Here is a 23,148-nt window from a genome sequence, read left to right as displayed (position 1 = left end):
AGGATGTTTTTCGGAGTTTATTCCATTTAAAAAAAAACAATTTTTTTTCGGAGTGTATCATTTACAGCTCAGTTAATATCCGAAATTCTGAGAGCACTTGACAACGCACACACAGTTGTGCAGCGAAAACGCAGTTATCACATTTATTGCTTCAACACTAAAGAGACATAACCTTAACAATACATTTCGTGCGAAGCACACTGAGGTGTTCCGCAATTCCGAAAGCACCCTTTCCGTGTGCTCACTGTTACGCGGCAATACTTACATAGGACAACCTCTGCATCGCGATCGAGGGACGATGTGAACTCCTCGAAATCAGGGTACTACTTGACGTAGTCGCAGGGCAGTTTTCGCTTGCGTCCCATCTTGTCGTCAACACTGGAACTAGTTGCAATTTCAAAAAGACCACTCTGTATGACCACGGTTCGATGCTTATTTTAGTGCTTATGTCACATGTAGGACAAGGAAATCGGAAAACAGGCTATGGAAAAACCCGGCCGGCGAATCCTCAAGTGGTCAAGATAACCGTCGAAGGAAACGCTTGGTCACAGAAACCATTGTTATGTTGCGGTGGGGTCAGTATCCGAGGTCAGAAGAAACCCAGGACACACAAGGAGGCCAAGAACAATAACCTGGCTATCAGGGAAAACATCTGCCAAGCGGAGTTTTTCGGATTAATCCGAATTGCTTAAAATTTCTCCGGAGTACGTTTTTCGGATTTTTTCGGATAACTCCGAAAACCCGGAACCCTACCTATCATGGAGTTTATCCTCCAGCTAGCCTGCATCCTGCATCTATGTCTGATCCTTGTAGTCACTGTGTCTTGCAGTGGCGGATCCAGAAGGGCAAGGGGGCGATCGCCCCAAAAATGTCAGTTTATAAATTGGATTGCCCTCTCCCCCTCCCCACTACGCATTTCAACAAAGAAACCGCCCCCCCCCCCCAAAAAAAAGAAGAGGATCTGGGTCCGCCCCTGCTGTCTTCCAACTTTGGGGAAAATCCGCATTCCTTGCAGGAGAGATTGCTTGCGGGTTCTTCATGAAGTGGGCATGTTTTCTAATGCATAATGTAAAAACCCCGAGACTAGGGAACACGAAGGGACAGACACAAAAGGGACAGACACAAACTTCATGTTTGTGTCTGTCCCTTCGTGTTCCCTAGTCTCGGGGTTTTTACATTATGCATCATCTTCACCAGCTCGCTTGCTTCCTAGCCATTTTTTTCAATGTTTTCTAAGCCGCGTGTTTAGACCCGTCTGACTTACGTAGGTCCTTCCACATGGTAGCAACCTACGGGGTATTTTGGGGTATAAAATCCCCCGACTGAATAATTCAGAAACGGTTGACTTTATCGAGAAACTTTCGGTTAGCATCCTTGAGGCGTCGGCCACAAAGTGACCACTCAGTGCGCATTTGCATATGCTCATTAATTAAATAAAACTCGTAACTTTTCAATTTTACTTGGGATTGTTTCGGTACGTTTGGTTTACCGATGAGGACAGTTTCTGCGAACAATATTAAAAAAAAAAAAAGAGGAAAACGCGTCGACCACTTCGTGATTTTTCGAGTAACTAGTCGGGATTCCACACTTCCTGCGCGGAGCAGTGCAGCAATCCTCTCCATCTCGTGTTCATCCGCCCGGACTGGTAGTGGGGATGACGCAAGGTAAGGAACGGCCGAGGGTCCGATATTGCCTCTCGATCTCTACCTGACTCGCACATAGGGTGACATTGGATGGGTGTTCTTGTATCGCGATAATGACATGCATGATAAAATTATCACGAAGAGGCTCATTTCGGTCCTTGCACTCCAATACAGCTAACGTCGGCAGGGACCGAGGTTTGTGAAACTCTCTACTACTTTCCAATGACATGACGGCCCTTAAACAAATATTTTCTAAGTAAGTCTTATCTAATTTATTAATTAGGCAGAATTAATATTCTATTGCTTTCATTCACGTAGAGTCCTTTTTCGGGTTTTAATCTGAGACCCCCTGCACATATTGTTTGATTCTGGCTTGCAAATTTTGGCCAACATAAATTGGTGGTTAGACCAACTTACTTTTTTTTAACTTTACAGTATCTTTTACAAGTCTGTAGGACAGTCAAAATGAAATGGCGGTTTTATTCGGGGAAACATCTGCTGTTTGTGACAGCTGTTCTCAATTCCAACGTTGCTCTCATTGGGAGCGTAACTGAAACGCACAAATAAACACCAGACATTTCCCGACGATTTCTGGCAGGCGAAGTGTCTGGACAGCTTTTTCGGGCAATGATTTCCGCCGCAGCAACCTTCGTAAGACGATGGCATTTCATTTGGGGCATCACGGAAATGATGATGCCGATATTACGTACTCAGGACTGTCACTAACAATTTATTAATTGTTAGTGGCGCTCAAGTGAGCCTCCAAATGGCTACCGTCAAATGTTGCGTTATAAGGAGAGCGCAACATACTTTTTGCATTACATGTCCTGCTCTATTTTTGCCTTTGGCATTTGTCCCATACTCTGGACGTATGATAACATCATCATTATTATTATTATTGGTTCTGAGAAGCATTCAATACTGGACTGACCGGAAGTAATCGTCTGAAGCCCTTATTTGAGACGATTTACCGGTGATGTCTATTGAAGCCAACCTGCACCGATATCACGCACGCGTCATGCAAATGGTGTTGGCCACAAATGGTAACTTTATTTCAGCGCCTTCATGTATAGACAGAATGCTGTCGTCAAACACACATGAGATGCCACAGTATTGGTCGCTTTACTATTGCAAACTCCCGTTGCTCGACCCGTATGTCAGGAAAAAACATTCAACATGATGTCGTCACGTCAGTTGGGCAGGAATTTGCACACAAGTGCCACAGTTCCCAACTGAACAGATGGAACGTCACTGGGTTGACAAACAAAACCCGGCTTTATAATTGGCCAATGACAGTAGACCTCGTGCGTTACCGAATCATGTGGTGCAAGAAATATATTGGCAGAAAATTTCCCCTTCGACACGTATCGAAGCGTCCTTGGTGCGATGAACGACATAAATAAAATACATATTTGAAAGAATATGCTGTGGACGCTATCATTTCACTGAGCATGAGGAGGTGGTAGGGCACAAAACACAACCTTGTCCGGTTCTGTGTACCTTGTCACGTTACTCTCAAACCACTAGTCTCCGTGCGCTAATTAGCCTCGTTCCCAGCGCTCTTCCCATTGGGTGTAAATACTGGTGGCCGTCGTCTTTAATGAGTATGACCGACGATAACGTAACATTCCATATAATCCGGTAAGCATCTGAGTAGCGCTCGAAATATGAAGAAAGATGAAGGAAAAAGAAGACTGCTTGCTTCCGCGTGCGATATGTACACGTGAGGAGTGCTGGTCGATGCGATATCTGTTCTACAACGGTTCCCGAGCGGGATAAAATGAACTAGCACGAAATAACGACGCACGAACGAACGAACGAAAACACACACTGGAAAATGAAGCAACTCGACAACAGGGGTGGGCAGCAATAGTAATACTTTTGAGTATTTGTATTATAATACCCGTTTTCAAAATGTATTTGTATCTGTATTATAATACACAAAATCGAGGTATTACATGTATTATAATACTTTTGAAGGTGTAATACTTTCCAAGAGGTCATAAGTCCGACCTGCTGAGTGTCACTGGTGCACTTTATCAGTAATTTTTCCTGTCTCACAAGCATTCGGACACGAACATTGTCTTTATTATTCCCCTGCTCCAAGTTACCAGAGTCTTCCCGGCATTCCTTCCAGTTGAGCGTCCGAAAGGATGACTTATCCCATTGCAAGGCCTGTGTCGTATGGAACGGTGTGTCCAGTCCAGTAACCTCTGTACGCGGTTGCACTATGGACAGTAGCACACTTTTGGACGGTCCATATTTTATCGTCCAGACTGAACGAAATCAAGACTCTGCCACACTGAGATCAAGCTACACTGTGATCGAATTGATCAGCTCTATCTCATCAAATTCGGAAAGGCTGTGCACTATATAGGACTACCCCTTTGAGAACATGCTAGAAATGTAAGCACCTGAATTAAAATGTGAGCGAAGAATGACTGTCTCGAAAAGTAATGCACAAATTGCATATACGTGTGGTTTTCTTTTCCTTTCTGTCTCCCCAAGTTATCCTCGAATGTATTACTAGTATTACTTGCGTGTAATACACACAAGTATTACTATTATGTATTATAATACCTCAGAATCAAAATATTATGTATTATTATTAAAATACCGATTTCTAGGGAGTATTATGCATTAGTATTATAATATTACTGCCCAACCCTGCTCGACAAACGGCAGTCCACACGTGCACAGTTCCTGTGACTACCATGGGGTGGCAGCACTAATGGCGGCGCCCATTCCTTGAATCGTGTTTTTGTGTATTCATGCTCAAGGAAATGTCCACGTCGATACATCTTGCCTTTTAACGTTTTGCTGAATAATATATTAACGCTAAGTCGTGTAGAAAATTTGGACATGGAATGTAAACGAGGAATGTTGTTAGCAAAGCGGAAGAATTGAGGTGTCCATGAAAACCAGTTGGGAAAAGAATCAATTCTATGAGAGAACACTTCTGAGAATCTGCTCCCAGGTTAGCGGCCACACTGATGCTGCTGCCCCAACCAACTTCAGACTTTTTTTTTTACCCAATAACGTCGTTTTCCTGTTTACAAATTTGGCATTCTAATGGCATTAAAATATCTTTTTGTTTGGAAACGAATTAAATACACCGGGAAAGAAGTCTGCACCAAGGCGCAGGGATTTGGCCTCCCAAGAGTTGGTGAGCGCAGCATTACGGGAGTTATTTCGCTAACAAGCCTGTAGAAAGCACGTTACATAACTATAGATATATAACTCTAGCTCGGTGACGCTTTGATTCTTGATGGCCGTCAAGCAAGATGAATCGATTGAAACAATTTTGATATGCGTTCTTTCCCGCTCTACATGGAAAGACAGGTAAAACACGCTCTTCACGAGACGACAGTCACACTAACACTCTACAAAAATCTTGTGGTGCGCGTTTGAAACATCGCGCACTGACAATAAATAAGCGACTAGATCCTAATCCATTTTGATGCTTGCAGCCGGCGAAGAAGGCTCCTGCTTCATGATGCCCTGTTTCTGCGAAAGGGCCAACAGGGCGTTCAGACTGTTCTCCGTTGCCACGTCTTCGTCGCACAGTCCATTCGTAGGATGTTCCACCCCGTTGCTTCCAGGCCTGTCCTGATGGCCGTTTTGCGGCGGCGCACCTTGCACGATCCTCGACGTTCCCACATAGTCCCCGCGGTCTAACCTCGGAGGACGCCCCCTTGGACGACCTGGAGGGTGTGCAGTCGTCGAGGGGGGCGGTAGGTCGAGAACCGAGGACTCCTCGGACTTGATCTGGTTAGCCAGCTCCTTGATGACCCTGAGACCTTCATCCATGAGTGTTTCTTGAACCAGTTGCTTCGTTATCTGGGCGGAGGTCTTCTTGACGGAGGCCATCTTCATGTTGAAGACGTCCGCTGGCGTGGGTCCTCCGCCGGGAGGGCCTCCGTCCTCGTGGGCCTCGTGACTCAAGGTCGGCGATGAGTTGTTGCTGTAAGCTGACAGCTGAGAATCTGTAACAAAAATGAAACCAAATTGTCTGGACTATTTCGTACTATTTTCCAAGTTTTTAAAAAGGCTCGGATAATTAAGTTACGTCGCTTTCTTGCTTTCTTGGAGCTCGTGATGGAACAGTATTATTTTACCAAGCAATTGTTCGAGTAAGCACAATATGCACAGAGACTGTGAGAGGAGAAAGCATTAGAACGACAAACTGGGCAAGTTGGTACTGGTTCATTTGGATGGTAGATGTGGACGGGGAACAGAGGAAAGAAATAGGACGAATCGCAACTGAAGCAACAAACACCGTGACAAGGTCGACACAATAAGAAGAGGATTCCTTACCAGTGTCATCCGTGTCAGCCTTCTCCTGTTCAGAGCAAGAGGACAGTCTGCCATATTGTCCCTTTCCTCCACTACAGTACCTGCAAGAAGCCACGCTTAGTTGAACTGAGACACTCTGAAATTTGTTCAAATGAAGCAACCATAAAGCTCTCGAAGGCTTGTGCTTTACACAAACCATAGCTGAAGAACAGTGGAAGAGTTGACTGGTTCTCGAAACAGACAAGAAGAAAAAAGAAACATTTGCGGTCACCCTGCTCACGAATCGAGCAGTAATGCAATAGAAATCGTTGAACGTCTAAGAAAATGTGTGTGTTTGCAGATATGGGTCACATGGAGCACAACTGTATGGTATTCTCAAGTATGAACGTTTCAATCTCGACGACGAATCGCAACCATCTACTAATGAAGCCGGTGAAGAGTCCCTGGACTAACTTTGGAAACGGCCATATCGGCCGCAAGTTTCTACTCGCGTTTTCAGCAAACCAAACGCGCTCACCCCCCTTCGATACGCGCACTATCAACATCGGTCTCAGTAAAACGGTCAAGTGCAAGGGACAGCAGTTGCTTGTTGTTGCGGCGTGCGTAATCACCATACACAAATCCCAGGGCGGCACGTTTGATCAAATATGATAGCGGCCAACAACGTCACCTTGCTTACATCGCTCTGGGTCGAGTGACCACTATCGAGGGCTTGTACATGGTGAATGACTCCACCATGGATGTCGTGGTAGCCGCGTATGAACCACATCAGAACCGAGTGCCGGCGTCTCAAGCTCACGAGCTCATCTGTTCTGAACGTCTCCGCCGCGCGACATGACAACGGACACTGTGTTGGAGCAGAGTGAGTACCTTGTGCTCAACGAGACATGGACGCGCGATCGCGAATGCGTGTCGCGCTGTAACTACCGCGGCAACACACATTGCCGGTGCTGCAATATACAAGCCGAACTATTTGTCGCCCGATCATCATCGAGATCGACAATCACATGCAGTGCACTCGCGAGTGTGATGATATAATAATCAACCCTTGATGGCGCCGCACATGACTCTCTGTTGCTGAAAATGGCTGGATACAGCGGGGGAATACAGATACAAAGTAGAGCGTAGAGCGCTCTTCTGCGGGCGACGACGGCGGCCCGACTTGGAGCTCTCGAAGCATCTCGATATGGTTGGTATGTTGAGCTCAATGTGTTGAACGTTGGGAATACGGCAGTTAATAAAACGTTTGTAACTCCAGTATGCATTAAGAACATGTAATCATGGTGCTGATTTTGATACGCCAAGTTTTTTTTCGTTGATTTGCATAGTGGACGCTCATTTGATATGAGCAGCGGCGGCAGTCGGGATTCTATCACAGTGCGCTCAGCTAGTTGTTATCCGACACTTGATAGTTCATAACCCGATAGTTCTAACCGACGCTTAAAACCGATAGTTCTCACAGATATTCCGTCCAAGTTTTAACTCCTTTTCACCTGACTGTGATACACGCAGTTTTTGTTATCTCAAGTCCGGACATATATTTCCGTACGCTACGCACAAAGAACGGTGGCGTGTTCCAGTGCAACAGTGAGCTTTACAACTGGCTACGATGCTTTTATTCTAGGTGGCTAATAAAGCGTTCGCAACTGCACAGTAGAAAAGATGCCAGAGGCGACATTAAGTTCTGCCACGCCAAAGTCACCATATTGACCAACATCGTGATACTGAGCGGCAAACATCCATTGGATGTGCGCTCGCCATGAGGTTTCTCGGTGTCGCGTCAGATATGCCATCAACATCTACAGTCCATCTATCTTGTAGCACCCCGGTTGAAAAATCACCAGAATTATTCTGGTGTTTCCTGATGTTTCTGGCGTTAACACTAGACTCTTTTGGTGTTGGTAATGTGTGGCGTGACACCAGGGTGATTCTCGTGCTGTCGAGTTCTCCTGATGTGAACACCAGAGTGGCCTACTACGACACCAGAATGATGCTGGTGCGTTCTAGAATGGTTGGTGTGCGCACTAGACAGACGTAGTGTTTTAATGTGACCGTTAGAGCGGTCTGGTGTGGTTCACAGACACCAGGCGCCAGCGTACGAGCACTACGCGTTGTTACCATGAAAACCGCAATTTACAATTTCATGAGATCGTTAGCACAACTTCTTTCCCAATGGAATGATAATTCGCATCGCAAATAATTCCCTCGAGTGTCAAAATTAACACGCTTTTGCGGCTTTCACTCGAGTTTGAAAACGAAACTTTACGCTCTCATTGTCACATAAGACAGCGACAGCGCCATCGGCATTAGTGTCTGTTTTGAACTCGACGAGCTCGCCATGGTTGAGGTAGCGTTCCGTCGTGGTTTTCAACATAAAAGCTGCGCACAAATGTGAACAACTGTGAATATGTGTTTCTGAAGTTCTGCATTATATGTCGAAGTTTGCTTTCCAACCTGTGCACAAGTGGAAGTATGAGAAAATACAAGCGATGCATTCGGGGCAGATGTAACGACTGGTCGTTGGTGCAACGTCTTTGAATGTGCGTTTCGTTAGGCATCATGTGGACTGCGATTATTCATTGGATATGGACTACAAGAAGAGAGGACGGAAAATGTGACCGAAGAGTCTATCGAGTATGCTATTCTAGATTATAACTGTACCGCATGTGGTGTATTCACACTTGCAGAAGAAATAACACTGTACCTTTTTGTACTTTTATATTGTGGTGTGCATGCTTCTCCTAATGTGTATCATCAATGGTAGCAATAATATAAACAATTTTGTTACACGTACTTGTCTGTTCCTATTTCTGATTATATTCTGTATACTGTATGCAAACAATTAGCAGCCTGCTAACAGCTGGGACACCTTTGCAGTAGAAACCTTTGGTATCTTGTTGTATTGTTGACTGATTTGATGAGTCGCTAACCTTGATGAGTACACCCCAAGCAGCTTTAGCAACGGAATAACGAGCAGAGCGTGTTAGTTGAATGCTGCACATTCATGTATGCATGGTGCAAACCAGGATCCCTTCATGGTGGTTTCTGATGCTTGACTATTGAACATTATGCCGTTTCACGCATTCGATCCCGTGAGGCACGAGGCTCTGAAAGCTGTGCATAGCTGTGAACGCTTAAAGAAAAACAAACAGGACAGCACTCACACAGTGTTCGTGCTGTGGTGCCGCGATTGCACCCTGTGTTTCTCTTTCTCTCTCACGTCTTCAACTATGCACAGCTTTTACTGCCTCGTGAGGTTCCTGAGGAACCAAGTGCATCACGGGATTGAACGCATGAGACATCCTAATCAGGGATTTCCCTACACCTCCCCCCCAGGGGGGGTGTAGTACACCCTCCATGGATTTTTGCAACACCCCCCCCTGAAATTGGTCAGGTGACCCCACCCAGCTCGACCATGTAGGGAGTCCGGCGCACCGAATTACATCCTGTACTGTAAAGCTTGGGCTGTATGACCACAGTCATGCAGATGATCGTACCATGCATTTGTCCAAAATCATTTGAAAGTAACTGTCCAATGCATATATTGCGCGCATATATTACGAGCAAAAATGTGTGCGGGCACGCACACTACTCAATGTGCATCATCAAGAACCATTTGCGCCGAACTCAGTCAAGCGAGCTGTTCTGCTTTTTCGTCTAAGGTTTCCTCTGTTGGGTGCTAGGTACTCATTGAGCTTCGTGAGACAGGGTGCTAGTCTTTTTCCTTTGTCGGTCATGCGATTATGCATTATGTTAAAATGCCCTTCATAATGAATATGTATTCTAATGTACTGTTTTCTAATGTAATGACATGTACAAATAAAACGGGAAAGTTGTGCAGATGTCACCATTGTGCCACAATTCCTTCTGTGTCTAAGAAAACTTCCGTAAGTGGAATCTTCACCAAGCATACCCGCCCCCACCCCCTTGAAAGGTCGGCACCCCCCCAGTAGTGAATTTCTTGGGAAATCACTGATCATAATGTTCAACAGTGGAGCATCAGAAAACGCCAGGGATCCTAGTGTGGATCACCGGAGCACACACATCAGAGGTACTGGTGTGGAACATCAGAGAAAAGACACTAGGAACACCAGGGAATTCTGATGCTAACATCACAGAAGAAATCAACAGGAATGTCCTAAATCAGAGCCACTAAAACATCAGAATAATTCTGGTGCTTTTTTTAATAGGGATTAAACAGTAGTGGTGGCAGGGATATCGTGGCTTGATTCAAATGGGCTCTCGAAGCACACGCTTGCGTATTTAGAACTTTATCAGGTCCGTGCATTAGTTTCCGACAGCTCGAGCGGTACGATTCATTGTAGGCACCTGAAAGCAACGAGATCCACGCAGGTAGGCTTTCCCGCGGAGAGTCTGGGAACAATCTGACAACCAGAGGGCGCGCCCTTTCCCTGGCATCGATATGCAGCTTTCTATCACGAGCCCCGAAGCAACGTTAGGAAACTTCACGCGAGCCGATCGCAGCCTCCCGTAATGTGCATCTCCCCCAGCGCCCGCCCGCGCTGCCCACAGGAAAATACTGCACACTCAGGAAATACCTCGATTTCGAACAAAAGGGATTGACGGTGATATCTTCACTGTCTATTACACACGTCTAGCAGGGTTTTTCCAGTTGCCTTAGGGAGCGAACTATCATCCCTCTAAAGTAGCACAGAAGTCATTTTGAACACCCAGGTTTCTTCCTATAAAACTGTTAAGTAGGCCAGTAAGATGCACCATGCGAAGTAATTTACACCACAGAGTCATAATTATCGCAGAAATTGAATGTAAAATACGCCGCAAAAAGCGACCGTGCGCAACGGTGGTGAAGAGCAGTACCAGCCTGTGATCTGCCTGGAACCTCGCGCTGACGCTATAAGGAGAACGCTCGCTGATTGGTTAGGAGCGGAGCTATGTTTGTGTGAGTTTTTTTCTGGGAAACAAACTGCACACATCAAAACCTTTCACGCTATTCGATATAATGACACACACACTTTCATCAGATGTCTTAATCTGAAATTTTTTTGGATGGCCCTCTGTACTCCTTTAAGCGAGACGACGTGAGGATGGGCAGCGTAGCAATGTACGAAAAGGACGGCGCCAGCACCATGGCGACTCCTCACATTCGCATGACCATCCCTAAGGGCGAACCTAGGATATGTCTGGGAGGGGATCCGAGCTCAGACAGCAGTTGACATACGCTAAATAATGTCACTTGGAGCGATATATGACGACAGAGATTGAAGGGTGCTCAAGACATATGGACCCCCTTAAATCAGCTACTGACTGTAACAGCTACAGGAATGCTACCTGACCAGACGACTGCCAGAGAATAACTGCTCGAAGGGACGGTCTCGTACCCTCCTGCCCCTCTCATAAAGCGTACCATACGATTTCCCTTTGTGAGAAAATGGAATACTGCAAATTTACCCGACAAAGCACGTTATGGCCGAACCGGCAATAACCGAATGAAATTGATAAAGATTGCAGAGCATGCCGTGATCTATGTTGGCAACAATAAGAACGGCTACGTCGCCCTGTGGGAAGGTCCGTGATAGGATACAGTAATCGTCTGCTTTTGGGCGCTAGTGCACAGGCGTCAGCACGCGACTTTCAGTGAGTGGGGACCGCGGCCACTCTCGTATATTATCTTTCAGTTCTCATGCGAAAAACGCACATTCTAAGATGTGGTCCACATGCTGGTTTAGAACAACTATGTTAATCGTCAGAGACACGTTAAAAGTCGCAGGACAACCACACCCACAATCACAAATCTGAAGTCGCCGGCCATCGGCGCGCGCGATCGCAATACAGATCCGACCAAAAATATATTACGCGCGCTTCCATTACACTCGCCGTTGCACTCTTATCATGTTTCGAAATGAAGTACCGCTGATGACATACATGGAGAAGGAGTGAGTGTTTATTTAAAAAGCGCTTTAGATACTCGCGAAAAAAAAAAAACACTTGTGATTTAGCTACCATGTATGTGAGTATGGCCCACATTAATGGAGACTACAATGCACGGACTACATTCTCAGCTAGGGATATACGACTGAATTTCCCCATTTCGAGAGCAAAGGCGATGACTCAACCCAAGGTCCTTCTGCAGGTTCCAACTGCCATGACAACGGCGACGTGCCCGTAGGCCGACGTGCGTGACGTTGCAAGAGAGTGAAGCGCAGGTTTCGTCGTCTGCTATTACGACACGTTTCGACAAAATCCTCGAAAACGACTTGTTTATTCTGAATGAAACTTTGACGGTTGTATGTGTACAGTACTCGCGAAGAGAGTTGTAGATAAATTTCGGAATCGCCCCGGCTGTACGAGACCATCCCTTTAATGTCAGGTAACGAAGATCGCGACCGAACTGCGTTCGTGCGCCAGAACCGTGACGTTCGCTTCCACGCTCCTGGTCACCTGGTGTCGTCTTTGTCCTTCAGCTACTACACTCCTCCTCCCTCATGTTTCGGATACTGTACGGGAGGTCGCCTACGTCGGTGAGGGTACCGCGGTGGGCCGATGGCGGACGCTGGCAGCGACGGTTGCAGCAGCGATTGTTCCTGTGACATGCGTGACGTTCGATCACAGAGATCTAGTGGCATGGTTGCATCTGTACTGGGTTACTGCTGTTGGGAAAAATTGAGAACAGGCGGTGTGGACACTCTAGTCTTGAACTGATCTGCGTGGACGCGGCGATGTTTCCTGCTTTCCAGCTCCACATCGAAGATAACTCAACCAAAATCTTTCCCCGCACAACACATTTTACCCAATATTGCTTTCGTGTACGTAAGATCCTTAGCCCACACTGTCGGCAGCTGCAAAAGTCTGAGGCTTTCGTACGACCATCCTCATTTACCGGCACTTGTATGCGTTGTACATAATCCAGTTCTGTTCCTCCGCTTATGCGGAAACCCCGAAGGTTGCGATATGGGGAGATGCATGATACTTAGAAAGAAATGTAGAGGACGATGGTCTTCCTCTACATGAGTCCCGACCGGCGATGATGGCATGCCACGGAGAGGCGATGACGGTGGCCTATCTCCATGGCCGCGCCGGTGGAACTGAGGCAGGTGCTTCAGGCGCGTGGCCATCTTCATCATTGTCCACGGCCCGCTACAGTGCTCCCCTCCCCAGACGCGGAGCGGCGAGAAAGAAGAAGAATGGTGAACTGCGTCAAACACCGGAGGGAGAGAGCGAGAGCGGCCGTGGATGACGTGCACTACTGGACGAATTCGTGGGACAGCAGAATACCCGTTGCGTGAAGCTCTCGATGAGCGAGGCAGATGAAGGGCGAATCGTTGGGCGTCAGAGTCGTGGCCTGGGGTGCCGGAACCGGCACGGGAGCGTGAGCTCATAGGGTCCCAGGAAGTGATGCTGCGTACCCGTGAGGACTGCCGTGAAAACTGCCGAGACGCCGGCTAATGCGGGCCGTGGCGTCGGCGGCCGTGACTGCCGAAACCGGCAGGCGAGCACTTTGCTCTGTTGTCGCGGCCGGCTGCGAATGAGCGTCGAGAGGCGGAAGGGAAGTGGCGGGTAGTGAGTGTGCCGGAGTCCGTGCACAGCGCAGGGCGGTCCCCGGGCTCCGTTAAGCGATGGTCGGTTGGAGGATCGTAAGACCAGTGACCGGTCGGAGCGTTGCATGGTCGTCCAAATCGGTACCGTGGAGGGGGATGGTACGTGAGCGTCGGCGCGTCAGTCGACAGGAGAAGGGCAGTCGTGATGCTGTCGTCGTGAGCCGGACGGTGAAATGCTGCACGGCTGCAGAGGTGCGCGGGCCGTGCTGGACTGTGAGGCCGCAGGTAGAAAGGCGCCGGGTACGTTAACGGCGAGGTTTGCTGGCGGTGGGTCCATGTATAGAGCGCTGTGGTAGTGCTCGTCGAAGGCGTCGTCAGGAATTTGGGATAGTAACGAGCCGAATTGTATCCGAACATGGTGTTCGTTGTCCGGGTCACCAAATGTAGAGGACGATGGTCTTCCTCTACATGAGCCCCGACCGGCGATGATGGTATGCCACGGAGCGGCGATGACCGTGGCCTATCTCCATGGCCGCGCCGGTGGAACTGAGGCAGGTGCTTCAGGCGCGTGGCCATCTTCATCATTGTCCACGGCCCGCTACAGAAACTTTCGTGCCTCCGCTAGCTCTCCTGTAACTGGATTGAAACGCTTCAATGTAGTTGTGAAGGTACGAACAAAATTATCCGCTTGCCCATTGGGTGGTAGGACGGTGAGAAAATATGTAGAATGCCTTTTGACTAAAGGTACTGTTTAACTTCGGCCCTCACGAAGTGAGGACAGTTGATAAGGAAGTTCCTGCCGTAGGAATATTTCCTCAAAAGCCTGTATGGTGCCCTTCGCAGTCGTGTTGCAATGCGACTTCCCCCCCAAATGCTCTGTTGCTTTGTTGTCGTCATTCATTCCCATCCAGAAAGGATGCCCGCGACGGTCCAGCGAACCTATCAACTTGCGGCCTGATATGTCTCGGTGTACTTGCATTCTGCAGAGCACAGCTGGCTTCAGAAGTGTTTCGCACCGAAGGCAGGTAAGGCTTGGCACTGAGCGTAGTGTGTAGTCTCCAAGCCTTCGCCTCTCGATCTCGTCAATGATGGCTGCTACAGTGCAGTGCATGTCACCTAGGAGAGATGATGCAGTCATAATATCTTCGGCAAGCTTCGTGATGCAGGAACGAATAGCGCTTCAGAATAGCCCGAAAGCGTCTTCAGTAGTTCCATATCCCCGTTCCTGAAGTCCTTCCGTCAATGAGTGAGGCTACGCTTCCCGGGTTTCGGCACCAACAATGTAAGGAAAGACCCAAGGAACGATAACGAACAGCTTTTTTCTACTTCTGCACCATGGAGAATGAGCCACAAGGGAGATTGGCCAGGGCTATGGAATTGACTAGACTATAACTATGACATGACTATGACAAACTGGACGGAGAATGCGATGGAGGTGGTGAATGAGGGCTACTTAAGTGTTGAACAAGAGATAAACTGATGTTCTGAGGCTGGGACAACATAGAAGGGACAGATACAGACGTCTTTGTGTTAGCTTAGCTCAATTGGTAGAGCCCTGGACCGGCAATCCAGAAGATGTGGGTTCGATCCCTACAGCTGGCTAACCTTTTCAGTGACTTTCATCTTTCATCGTTACTTAAGTGTGCGTGCAATAATACTCAATGGTGCAGAGGTGTATGGGCGATGATGCAGGGTGGGCTAGAAGTGGTGCGAGTGGGAAAGGAAATGCGAAAGACTCGCTGCCCAAATGGAAGTGTGAAAGGCTCCACACGAAAGGAAGGCTGACGGGGACACCCAGCTCACGGAGAGGGGGGACTGATATAGGCTTCTCGAAGACTAGCGTAAAACCTACAGTGTGGTAGGAGGTGTTCTTTTTTTTTTAAATCTTTAGTAATCTTTATTTAGGCTATGTTGAAAAAATGTACACAAAGCGGGACTGTGAGGGCAAGCCCTGTAGTAGTCCCAACACAGTTCATTGTTAAATCAATATACGATAAAAAAACTAAAATAAAAGTACATGTACCCGAAAACTAACACACTGATAAGTTACTAAAGAACTAAGGAACACACGGGGAGTTACTCGACAATAAACAGACTGGTAAGTAAGTTACTGAGCAGCCTTACGAGCAGAGCAGCCTTATACAGTTGTTGAGAAAAATAATTTGAACCGAAACATCATATGTTGTCATTTAATTCATCACATGGTTACATCTACAGTGATGATTGGGCATTATGCTGGGAGTGTAAGAAACTGCGTAGCTGATACTTAAAGTGGGGAAAAGATGTTAGGGACCGTATATGAGAGGGCAATGAATGCCAGACTCATGAAATAACTCATTGAACAAATCCCGTAATTCGTTCGAGGTTGAAGTACCTGTAGCACACCAGGTTCGCACCGCAGCGAATAAGGTTTTTCTAGATGTCTGATTGAAATTAGATGATCCGACATCATGCCGTTGCATAATCTGTAGATTAGGATGGTAACTTTGTATTTCAGTAAATTGTATATGCTCTGGATAGACACAACACTGGAATGCAAATGAGATACTATCGCGGGGATGTGCGAACATCATTATGCGCATTGCTCAGGGCATAAGAAATATGCGATTGGACTAGAGCATGGAAAACCATTAGGAGACAAGTGACGGGGAGCAGGTATCGAATTCTTGAAAGAGCATAGATCCCGCTGGTGACCTTGGAACGCACGAACTGGATATGGTTAGTCCACGATAGATGTTCATCCAAGATAACCCCCAAGAATTTCACGGATGTCGTTCTTGACAGGGAACGCCCACAAAAATATAATGTGTATTGGCTTAGGTCAAGTAATTTTTGGCGTGGGCGAAAGATTACATATGAAGTCTTATCTATGTTAGGAACGCGTTTGTTAGCTGTCAACCATGCGGAAAACGTAGTTAAAATGTTATCAGCCTTCACGAACAGCCATCCAATAGTGGAGTTTTCAACAAAAATATTGGTGTGGTCGGCATATAAGAAACACTTCTCAGACAGACAGAGATGAAGGTCGTTGATATACATAAGAAAAAGGAAAATTGACCCCTGAGGAACGCCAGTTGATAAAGCCTTAATAGAAGAATCGTGGCCCGAGACATGAACATACAGCATTCTATATTATGCAAGTAGCTCTCAAGCAAAGTGAGCGGAAGCCCTCGAATTCCATACCTGTATGCCTTTTGTAGAAGTATTTTGTGATCTATTAAATCAAAGGCCTTTGTCAGGTCCACAAAAGTGCCCATTGTAAGCAGTTTTTGTTCGATACTCTTCTTTGTCTGTTCGGTCGCGTTCATTAATGCTAAAGTTGTGGATTTACCTTTGCGAAAGCCGAACTGGAGCGGATGTATTATCTTATGTCTGTTAAAGAATCTTTCTAGTCGGTTAAGTATTAATTTTTCAAACACCTTGCTGATCGCAGGAAGTATCGATATGGGACGATAATTTTCTACATCCACTCTAAGTCCTTTTTTATGGACAGGTACAACCTTCGCCAGTTTAAGTTCGTCAGGGAATGTCCCTTGTAAAAACATGCTATTTGCTAGCACTGACAGCGGTTGGGTCAATAGGTGTCCCACTTGTTTAAGAGAGAGATGAAGATGAACCGTCATGGCCAGAAGACTTTGAACTTTTGAGAGACCTTATAGTGGAAAGCACTTCAATCTGGTGTGGTTGGGTCTCTTGGGTCTAGACAGTATCATCCTGACCACGATGGGGGTACGCAGGATATGAAGAGCGGCCGGCTCGGTGAAGGCAAAAGTTGAGGGGCGGGGCGCGTCAACAAGACTTCTGACTACCGACAAAAGCAGGAAGCCGGCTGCCACGAGACAGACAGGTGGGCGTACTCAGGACGCAAGATGGGACCAAAGGAAAGCCGTAAAAACTGTTTGTATCTGGCCACGCAAACATGCGCAAGGGGAGGGAAAAGGTCAATAACCGCGCCAGAAAGGGACATTTTCGCGAGGCAGTCAGCGGTTTTGTTTACAGTAAGCCCACGGTGTCCAGGAACTCGCGTAACGATGATATTGCGTACGTGCGAGGGAACAAGAGGAAGCGGTAGGGAGAGCAAGACCTGGCAGGGGGTCGCCAATACAGAAACGACTGAAAATGAGTCTGAAGACGAGAGCACCCTCTCACAGGAGGGCAGGACCCTCTTGAGGCTAAATGTTCCGCAAGGAACTCGCTATGAAATGGAGGTGTGAAATCTGGGAAACCTGGACACCGGGAACTAGGCCGACCCTAGATCGCTACACTAAGAAAGAGGCGTCAGTTGCGACTTTTTCTTAATAAACATATCCCCCCCCCCCACTAGATGGTGCGGAAACTGATGAAGATGGCCCATTAGCACAGTTTGTAGGATACGCAAGGGAACATGACGGACAGTCATGGGGAAGATTTCAATAACACCCACAGGAGGAGGGTCCGGATGGGCATCCAACAGAGAAACCTTTAATGGCAGGATGAGTTACTGGACGAAACGTAATTGTAGAGTAGTTTAACGGTGCCACAGCAGAGCATCCTTGAAAGAGGCCCTGTTTTGCAGCGCAAGGGGATTCTGATGCTATGACAGGTAGGTTCTCACAGTAAGCAGCCGGAAGCTAGACTTAAGAGAAGGCATACGGGCCTCAATGAGAAGCGCATCATTAGCTGGGAAGGCCCAAACAGAGGCGGAGGGCCCGCCGCTCCAAAATATACAGTTTGGTTACACCCCAGTCGGGCAGGAAGGAAAAAAGGACAGCACCAAACTCCAAAATGGGCCTTACGTAAGATCTGTACAGACATTACAGGGCGTTCCTACGCATGCCGACACGCGTACTAGAGCACTTAATGACGACGCCGAGCGCCTTCGTTGCCTTTAAGCACAAGTGACCTAAGTGATCCATGTGATAACACCAGCTCAGCGATTCGTCGTACCACATCCTCAGGTACGCTTGACGGACCGACTGCAGGCCAACTTGTAAGTCGATGGTGACCAGAGTGTCCAAGGGAAACACAGGCATGGCGAACTTCTCCATATTCACAAAAATGTGCACCGAGCTCATTACGGCTACCAGGGTGTCGAGATAGGCTGATAACTTAGCGTGTAACTCAGACCACGAAGGCGCCGAATCTAAGAAAGAATACCGTCTGCGTACGTAAAGGTCGTAATCTCCGGATCGGAATGGAGGGACATGATTAAAACGTTGAATAATATGGGAGAGAGCACCGATCTTTTGGGGACACCCCTACTCTGCGGGTATGATGAGGAAGCTAAGAGACCAGCAGAGCAGAAGAACGAACGATCAGAGAGGAAGTCCATGACCCACGCAATCAGGTAAGGGCGAGTGTTAGTATTCACCAATTTCTGCAGGAGCACAGACTGAACCATGCTGTCATAAGATTTAGCAACATCTCGACTGACAAGCCCAGAGAGAAAACCCTTCTCTTTGCCTCTCGCGGACGAGACGGATCTGGTTCTCGAGGCTCGTGTTGGCCAACCAAATAGAGTAGCGCGAGCAAAAACCAATTTGAGTAGCTTTAAGAACACCAGATGATTCTAGGACAGGTGACAACAGGCGGTGCATGTCTTAGAGTCTCTCCACAGTCAGCGCGACTGATATAATGTTGAAAGATGGAAGTCACTGAAAAGGTTAGCCAGCTGTAGGAGTCGAACCCACATCTTCTAGATTTCTTAGGCAATTTAAGGCTTTATATGTGTTTGTCCCTTCGTCGTATGAATGTGGGTATGAGTGAGCAAAAATGGAAGAATGAAAAGGAGGATGAGTGAGACAGAATGGCTGGTTTGTCCCTTCAGATGACGCACCCTGGAAGTCGCTGGGAAGGCGTGTTATCTTAGCGCAATTGGTAGAGCCCTGGACCGGTAATCCAGAAGATGTGGGTTCGACTCCTAGAGCTGGCTAACCTTTTCAGTGACTTCCATCTTTCATCGTTAATTTCTTAGGCAATTTGAGGCTTTGTATGTATTTGTCCCTTGTATCTTGTTCCAGCCTCTCTGATGACCTAATGTTGTCGAGACAGAGGCCTCTGGAGGGCACCTTCTGAACGACGACAATTCGAGACCGCTTCCATTCCTGGGGGCGTGCTCCATGAACGAATTCACGATAATCAGAAATGCAGATGGATGGCTCTTCCAGAGGTGCTTCACCATTGCTGCAGCAACCCTGTCGGGACCGGGAGCACGTTTAGGAAGAGCCGGCACATCACACTCCAGCTCCGCGGAAGAGGCAGCGCAAAACCCAGAGGAAGGAGCTGGAAGAGCAGGTAGCACGACGGCTACCGCATTCAAGAAACGCAGGGCGAGTTCTCTCGCGACTCCTTCAAGGCACAAGATAGAGTCCGCGTCGGAGAGGACAGCGGAAGGTGCCACGGGAAATGATCTGCGTATAAAAGCGTCTGTGTAGAGCTTTCCAGCAGTTCGGAGAGAAATTAGAGAAATGAGTTGCGACCAATATAAAAGGCAAGTTTGGCGACTGCTATAGTGACTACGTAGCGACTACAGCGACTGCTGCTTGTAAAGGGCATTAAGAAGGTGGAAGTGTTTACAGTCCGTGGCAATCACTAGTTTTCGGGCAGCCTTACGTCACCTGTAGGCTCTTGTGCAGTCACCGGTCCACCAAGGAGCACAGCTTCAGGAAGTGCGTCTCTCCACCCTAAGAGTGGGACTGCTGTAAAGATTGGCAGATATAGGAAAGAGACAAGATTGCCCGGTTCAGAGGAAGTAGGCATCGCTTTCAGCCAAGCATGAAGAGAGCTTCTTTTTTTGCAGTGGGACCGCGTTGAGACAGTGCGCAAGGCAGGAGACAGGAGCTCAAAATAAATGGACAGGTGATCGGAAAGAGATCCTCAGAGTAGAGATGCAAAATTTCTGGAAATTTTGAATCACTCGAAAAAAAAAAACGGTTCTTTTGGATTTTTTTCCCCAACAATTGGAAAAAATGGAAACAAACGCGGTTACTGCTGAGTCGAAGCATTGCCGGCCAAGCCACAGCAAACAATGAGCTAGACACTTTAGTAGTGTTCACCCTCTAGGCATAAATGCAGAGCAGAGCATCCCATGAGACTACTGTCTGCTCAGCGATAGGTAATTAGAACAACCCGTCCACTCTGACCAGAACTCCGACATTATGTGAGCGCGATGGCGATCGCTTGGAGCAGCCAGATGGAGCTCGAAGTTGGTAGTTGTTGGCGGATTGGAGGCACCTAAGGCACTGTTAGCGGGTTGGAACGCATCGAAGGCAAGAAAATTTACATTTTTCAATTTTGCCGCCTGGAAATTTTGGGCAATTTTTCCGGAGACGAGAAAAAAACCCGAAAAACTGTTTTTTCCCAAAATTTCGGTTTTTTTTTTCGGGGCTTCGCATCTCAACCTCGGAGGTGATAGGAGCTAGAGCCCTGCACGAGCCGACTTTTCCGGGCCGACCCGGCCCGGGCGCATCGAAAAATGGCCCGGACGTTCATATTTTTATGCGGCCCAGCCCGTCCCGGCGTCTAAGCGAGCACGGCCCGGCCCGGTGACTCGGCGAGTAGTTCCCGGCCTAGTATTTTCAGCCGTGGCGTACACGTTTCTGGCGCTTATCAAACAAATTTATAACTAAATTTATAAGAAAAGAAGACACAGCATACAAGTGCTGTCGGTTTAACACCGTAACAGCACGAGACCAAATTAAACCCAGGACGCACGCGGGCATGGGCGTTATCGTTACACTGTCAAGTTTTTGCGGATGTAAAGCATGCTGTCTACAAACTCCTTCTCCCCTCTCACCATACTTTGCCAACGTGATTGTGAAATGAGTGAGGAGCAATGTGAAGTTGCTTTGAGAATGTTCTAGAGGGTCGAATCATACGCATAATGCAGTGTCCTTTGCACAGGAATAACGCAAGCGCGTGATGATATGAACCAATAGTCCTCCACTGCGTGGAATTTGCTGCGTGACCTGGCCGAGCCTGTCTCTCTGTCTCTGTTTGTCGGCCCGGAGCATACAGCCAATAACAAACCCGGCCCGGCCCGCAGGCCGGGTCGGGGGCCCGTGCGGGACTCTAATAGGAGCAGCCGAATCATATTTCCGAGGGCAGACGTGGAAATTCTTTTTTCAAAAACATCGAGGTGAATATGTCGGAGCCGCGTTCGTCGGGCCAATAACTTTTGAGCACCCCCTCGTAAAACTATCCCTGTACCGTCACTCGAAATGGCTGCCAAAAAGTTTCCAGTCTTCTTGCCATAGGCTTCAGCTGGGGACGATTACTCGAAAATAGAGATATTACTGGAAAAAATTTCGTTACCGTTATTTCATTACCATCTGGTTTTGAGCAGCAGAGCGAATGGGGTGCCACACTCATAAAAAATAGACACGATGAAAAAACCGTTGGGAGCAGAGAGCCGTAAAAAATGGCTCCTTCTGTGGCCTTGTCACCCATCAAGCGGTGAGTGACGGCCGTAATCGATTCATTAGAGACTTTCAGTGGAAGAGGGTGAAACAAATTTTGTCATGGACGAGATGATTTGGAATAATTCACTCCGTAAGAACCCATCAATTCAAGTACGCTTTTGCTTTCAATAATGGAGCGACATAATGGTTGTTTTCGAGACAAATCCTGGAATAAAAGCAACTTTGACACATGACTGTGTTAACTCTATTAAACATTTTGGCGATGTTCGGACGAGTTGGAATAACCAACTGTAAAAACAGTGGCCGTTAACGAAATTTCCGTCAACGGGATGATAAATTGTCCTGTGCGAAACATAACGAGCAACGAGCAGATAACGTTCGTGAGTCATAATCAAAACCCGTCCTCGACGTCAGGGAGTACCGAACCTCCAGGCAAAACAGCCAGTCCAGCTAAAATAGAATTCTCCTTTTCAACACGCCAATGTTAGGCACTTAAGACCTCGCCGTAGGTTGACGCAGCAATGAACAAATACATTATGATAAAATAAATAATAATAATGTTTTGTTTAGTTCCAAAGAACGGAACAGACATTAACATTACTGACTTGCTAAAAAATTCGTTATATAAAAAAATTCCTAAGGTTGTTGGAAACGTACAACTTTGTTACACATATTAATGAACCTGCCAGATTAACATAGCCAACTCTCCCAGACGTTTCCATAACGACCTCTGAGAAAATGCTTGTAGTTCCCAAGGTGATCAAAGAAGGGATTAGTGATCATTTTCCTGTGTATCTCTGTTGAGTAATCAATCGTCAAAAAGGAATCTCGTGAATACAAATGTGTTAATATATCACACAGGTAAATTTGGAGCGATTTCGTAATCAATTAGGGAACGGCATCAAGTTGTTTGTGAGTGTGACGTCAAGATCACGTATAATATTTTCATCTCAGTCTTGAAACGAGTTTTTCAGGCATGTGTCTCTTAATAGCTTGTTAAACTACCGAAAATTATTGCAAAAAAGTCATTGCTTTTCTCGATAAAAACGGAGGATAACATGTATATAAAATTTTTGATAAGTAGAAGTACATTACACGATGAAAGATGAAAGTCACTGAAAAGGTTAGCCAGCTGTAGGGATCGAACCCACATCCTCTGGATTGCCGGTCCAGGGCTCTACCATTGAGCTAAGCTAACACGGCCTTTCCAGCGACTTTCGGGGTGCGTCATCTGAAGGGACGACAAACCAGCCACTCACTCTCACTCACCCTCCTTTCACTCTTACATTTTTG

The 23,148-nt window shown here is 47.1% G+C and overlaps 1 protein-coding gene and 1 non-coding gene across 8 annotated transcripts in view; both read right to left on the bottom strand.

The window, feature by feature from the left end:
- Nucleotides 1-2,668: 2,668 nt before the first annotated feature.
- Nucleotides 2,669-23,148, bottom strand: part of LOC135386392 (NGFI-A-binding protein homolog) — a 331,002-nt gene continuing 310,522 nt past the window's right edge. For all 7 annotated transcript variants that reach the window (XM_064616302.1, XM_064616301.1, XM_064616303.1 and 4 more), the window contains 2 exons: nt 5,961-6,040; nt 2,669-5,629 (listed from right to left, as the gene is read on the bottom strand). In XM_064616302.1, coding sequence (XP_064472372.1) covers nt 5,091-5,629; nt 5,961-6,040 — 619 coding nt within the window. In that variant the 3' untranslated portion in view covers nt 2,669-5,090. The remainder of the gene's footprint in view (nt 5,630-5,960; nt 6,041-23,148) is intronic.
- Nucleotides 22,982-23,053, bottom strand: Trnaa-ggc (transfer RNA alanine (anticodon GGC)). The gene has a single exon. It is a non-coding gene; the product is annotated as a tRNA-Ala (tRNA).

Source organism: Ornithodoros turicata, chromosome 2 (genome assembly GCF_037126465.1).
Source record: "Ornithodoros turicata isolate Travis chromosome 2, ASM3712646v1, whole genome shotgun sequence".
Classification (NCBI taxonomy): Eukaryota; Metazoa; Arthropoda; class Arachnida; order Ixodida; family Argasidae; genus Ornithodoros; species Ornithodoros turicata.
Note: the sequence above shows the minus strand (reverse complement) of the source record. Positions and strands in the feature narration are given on the sequence as shown.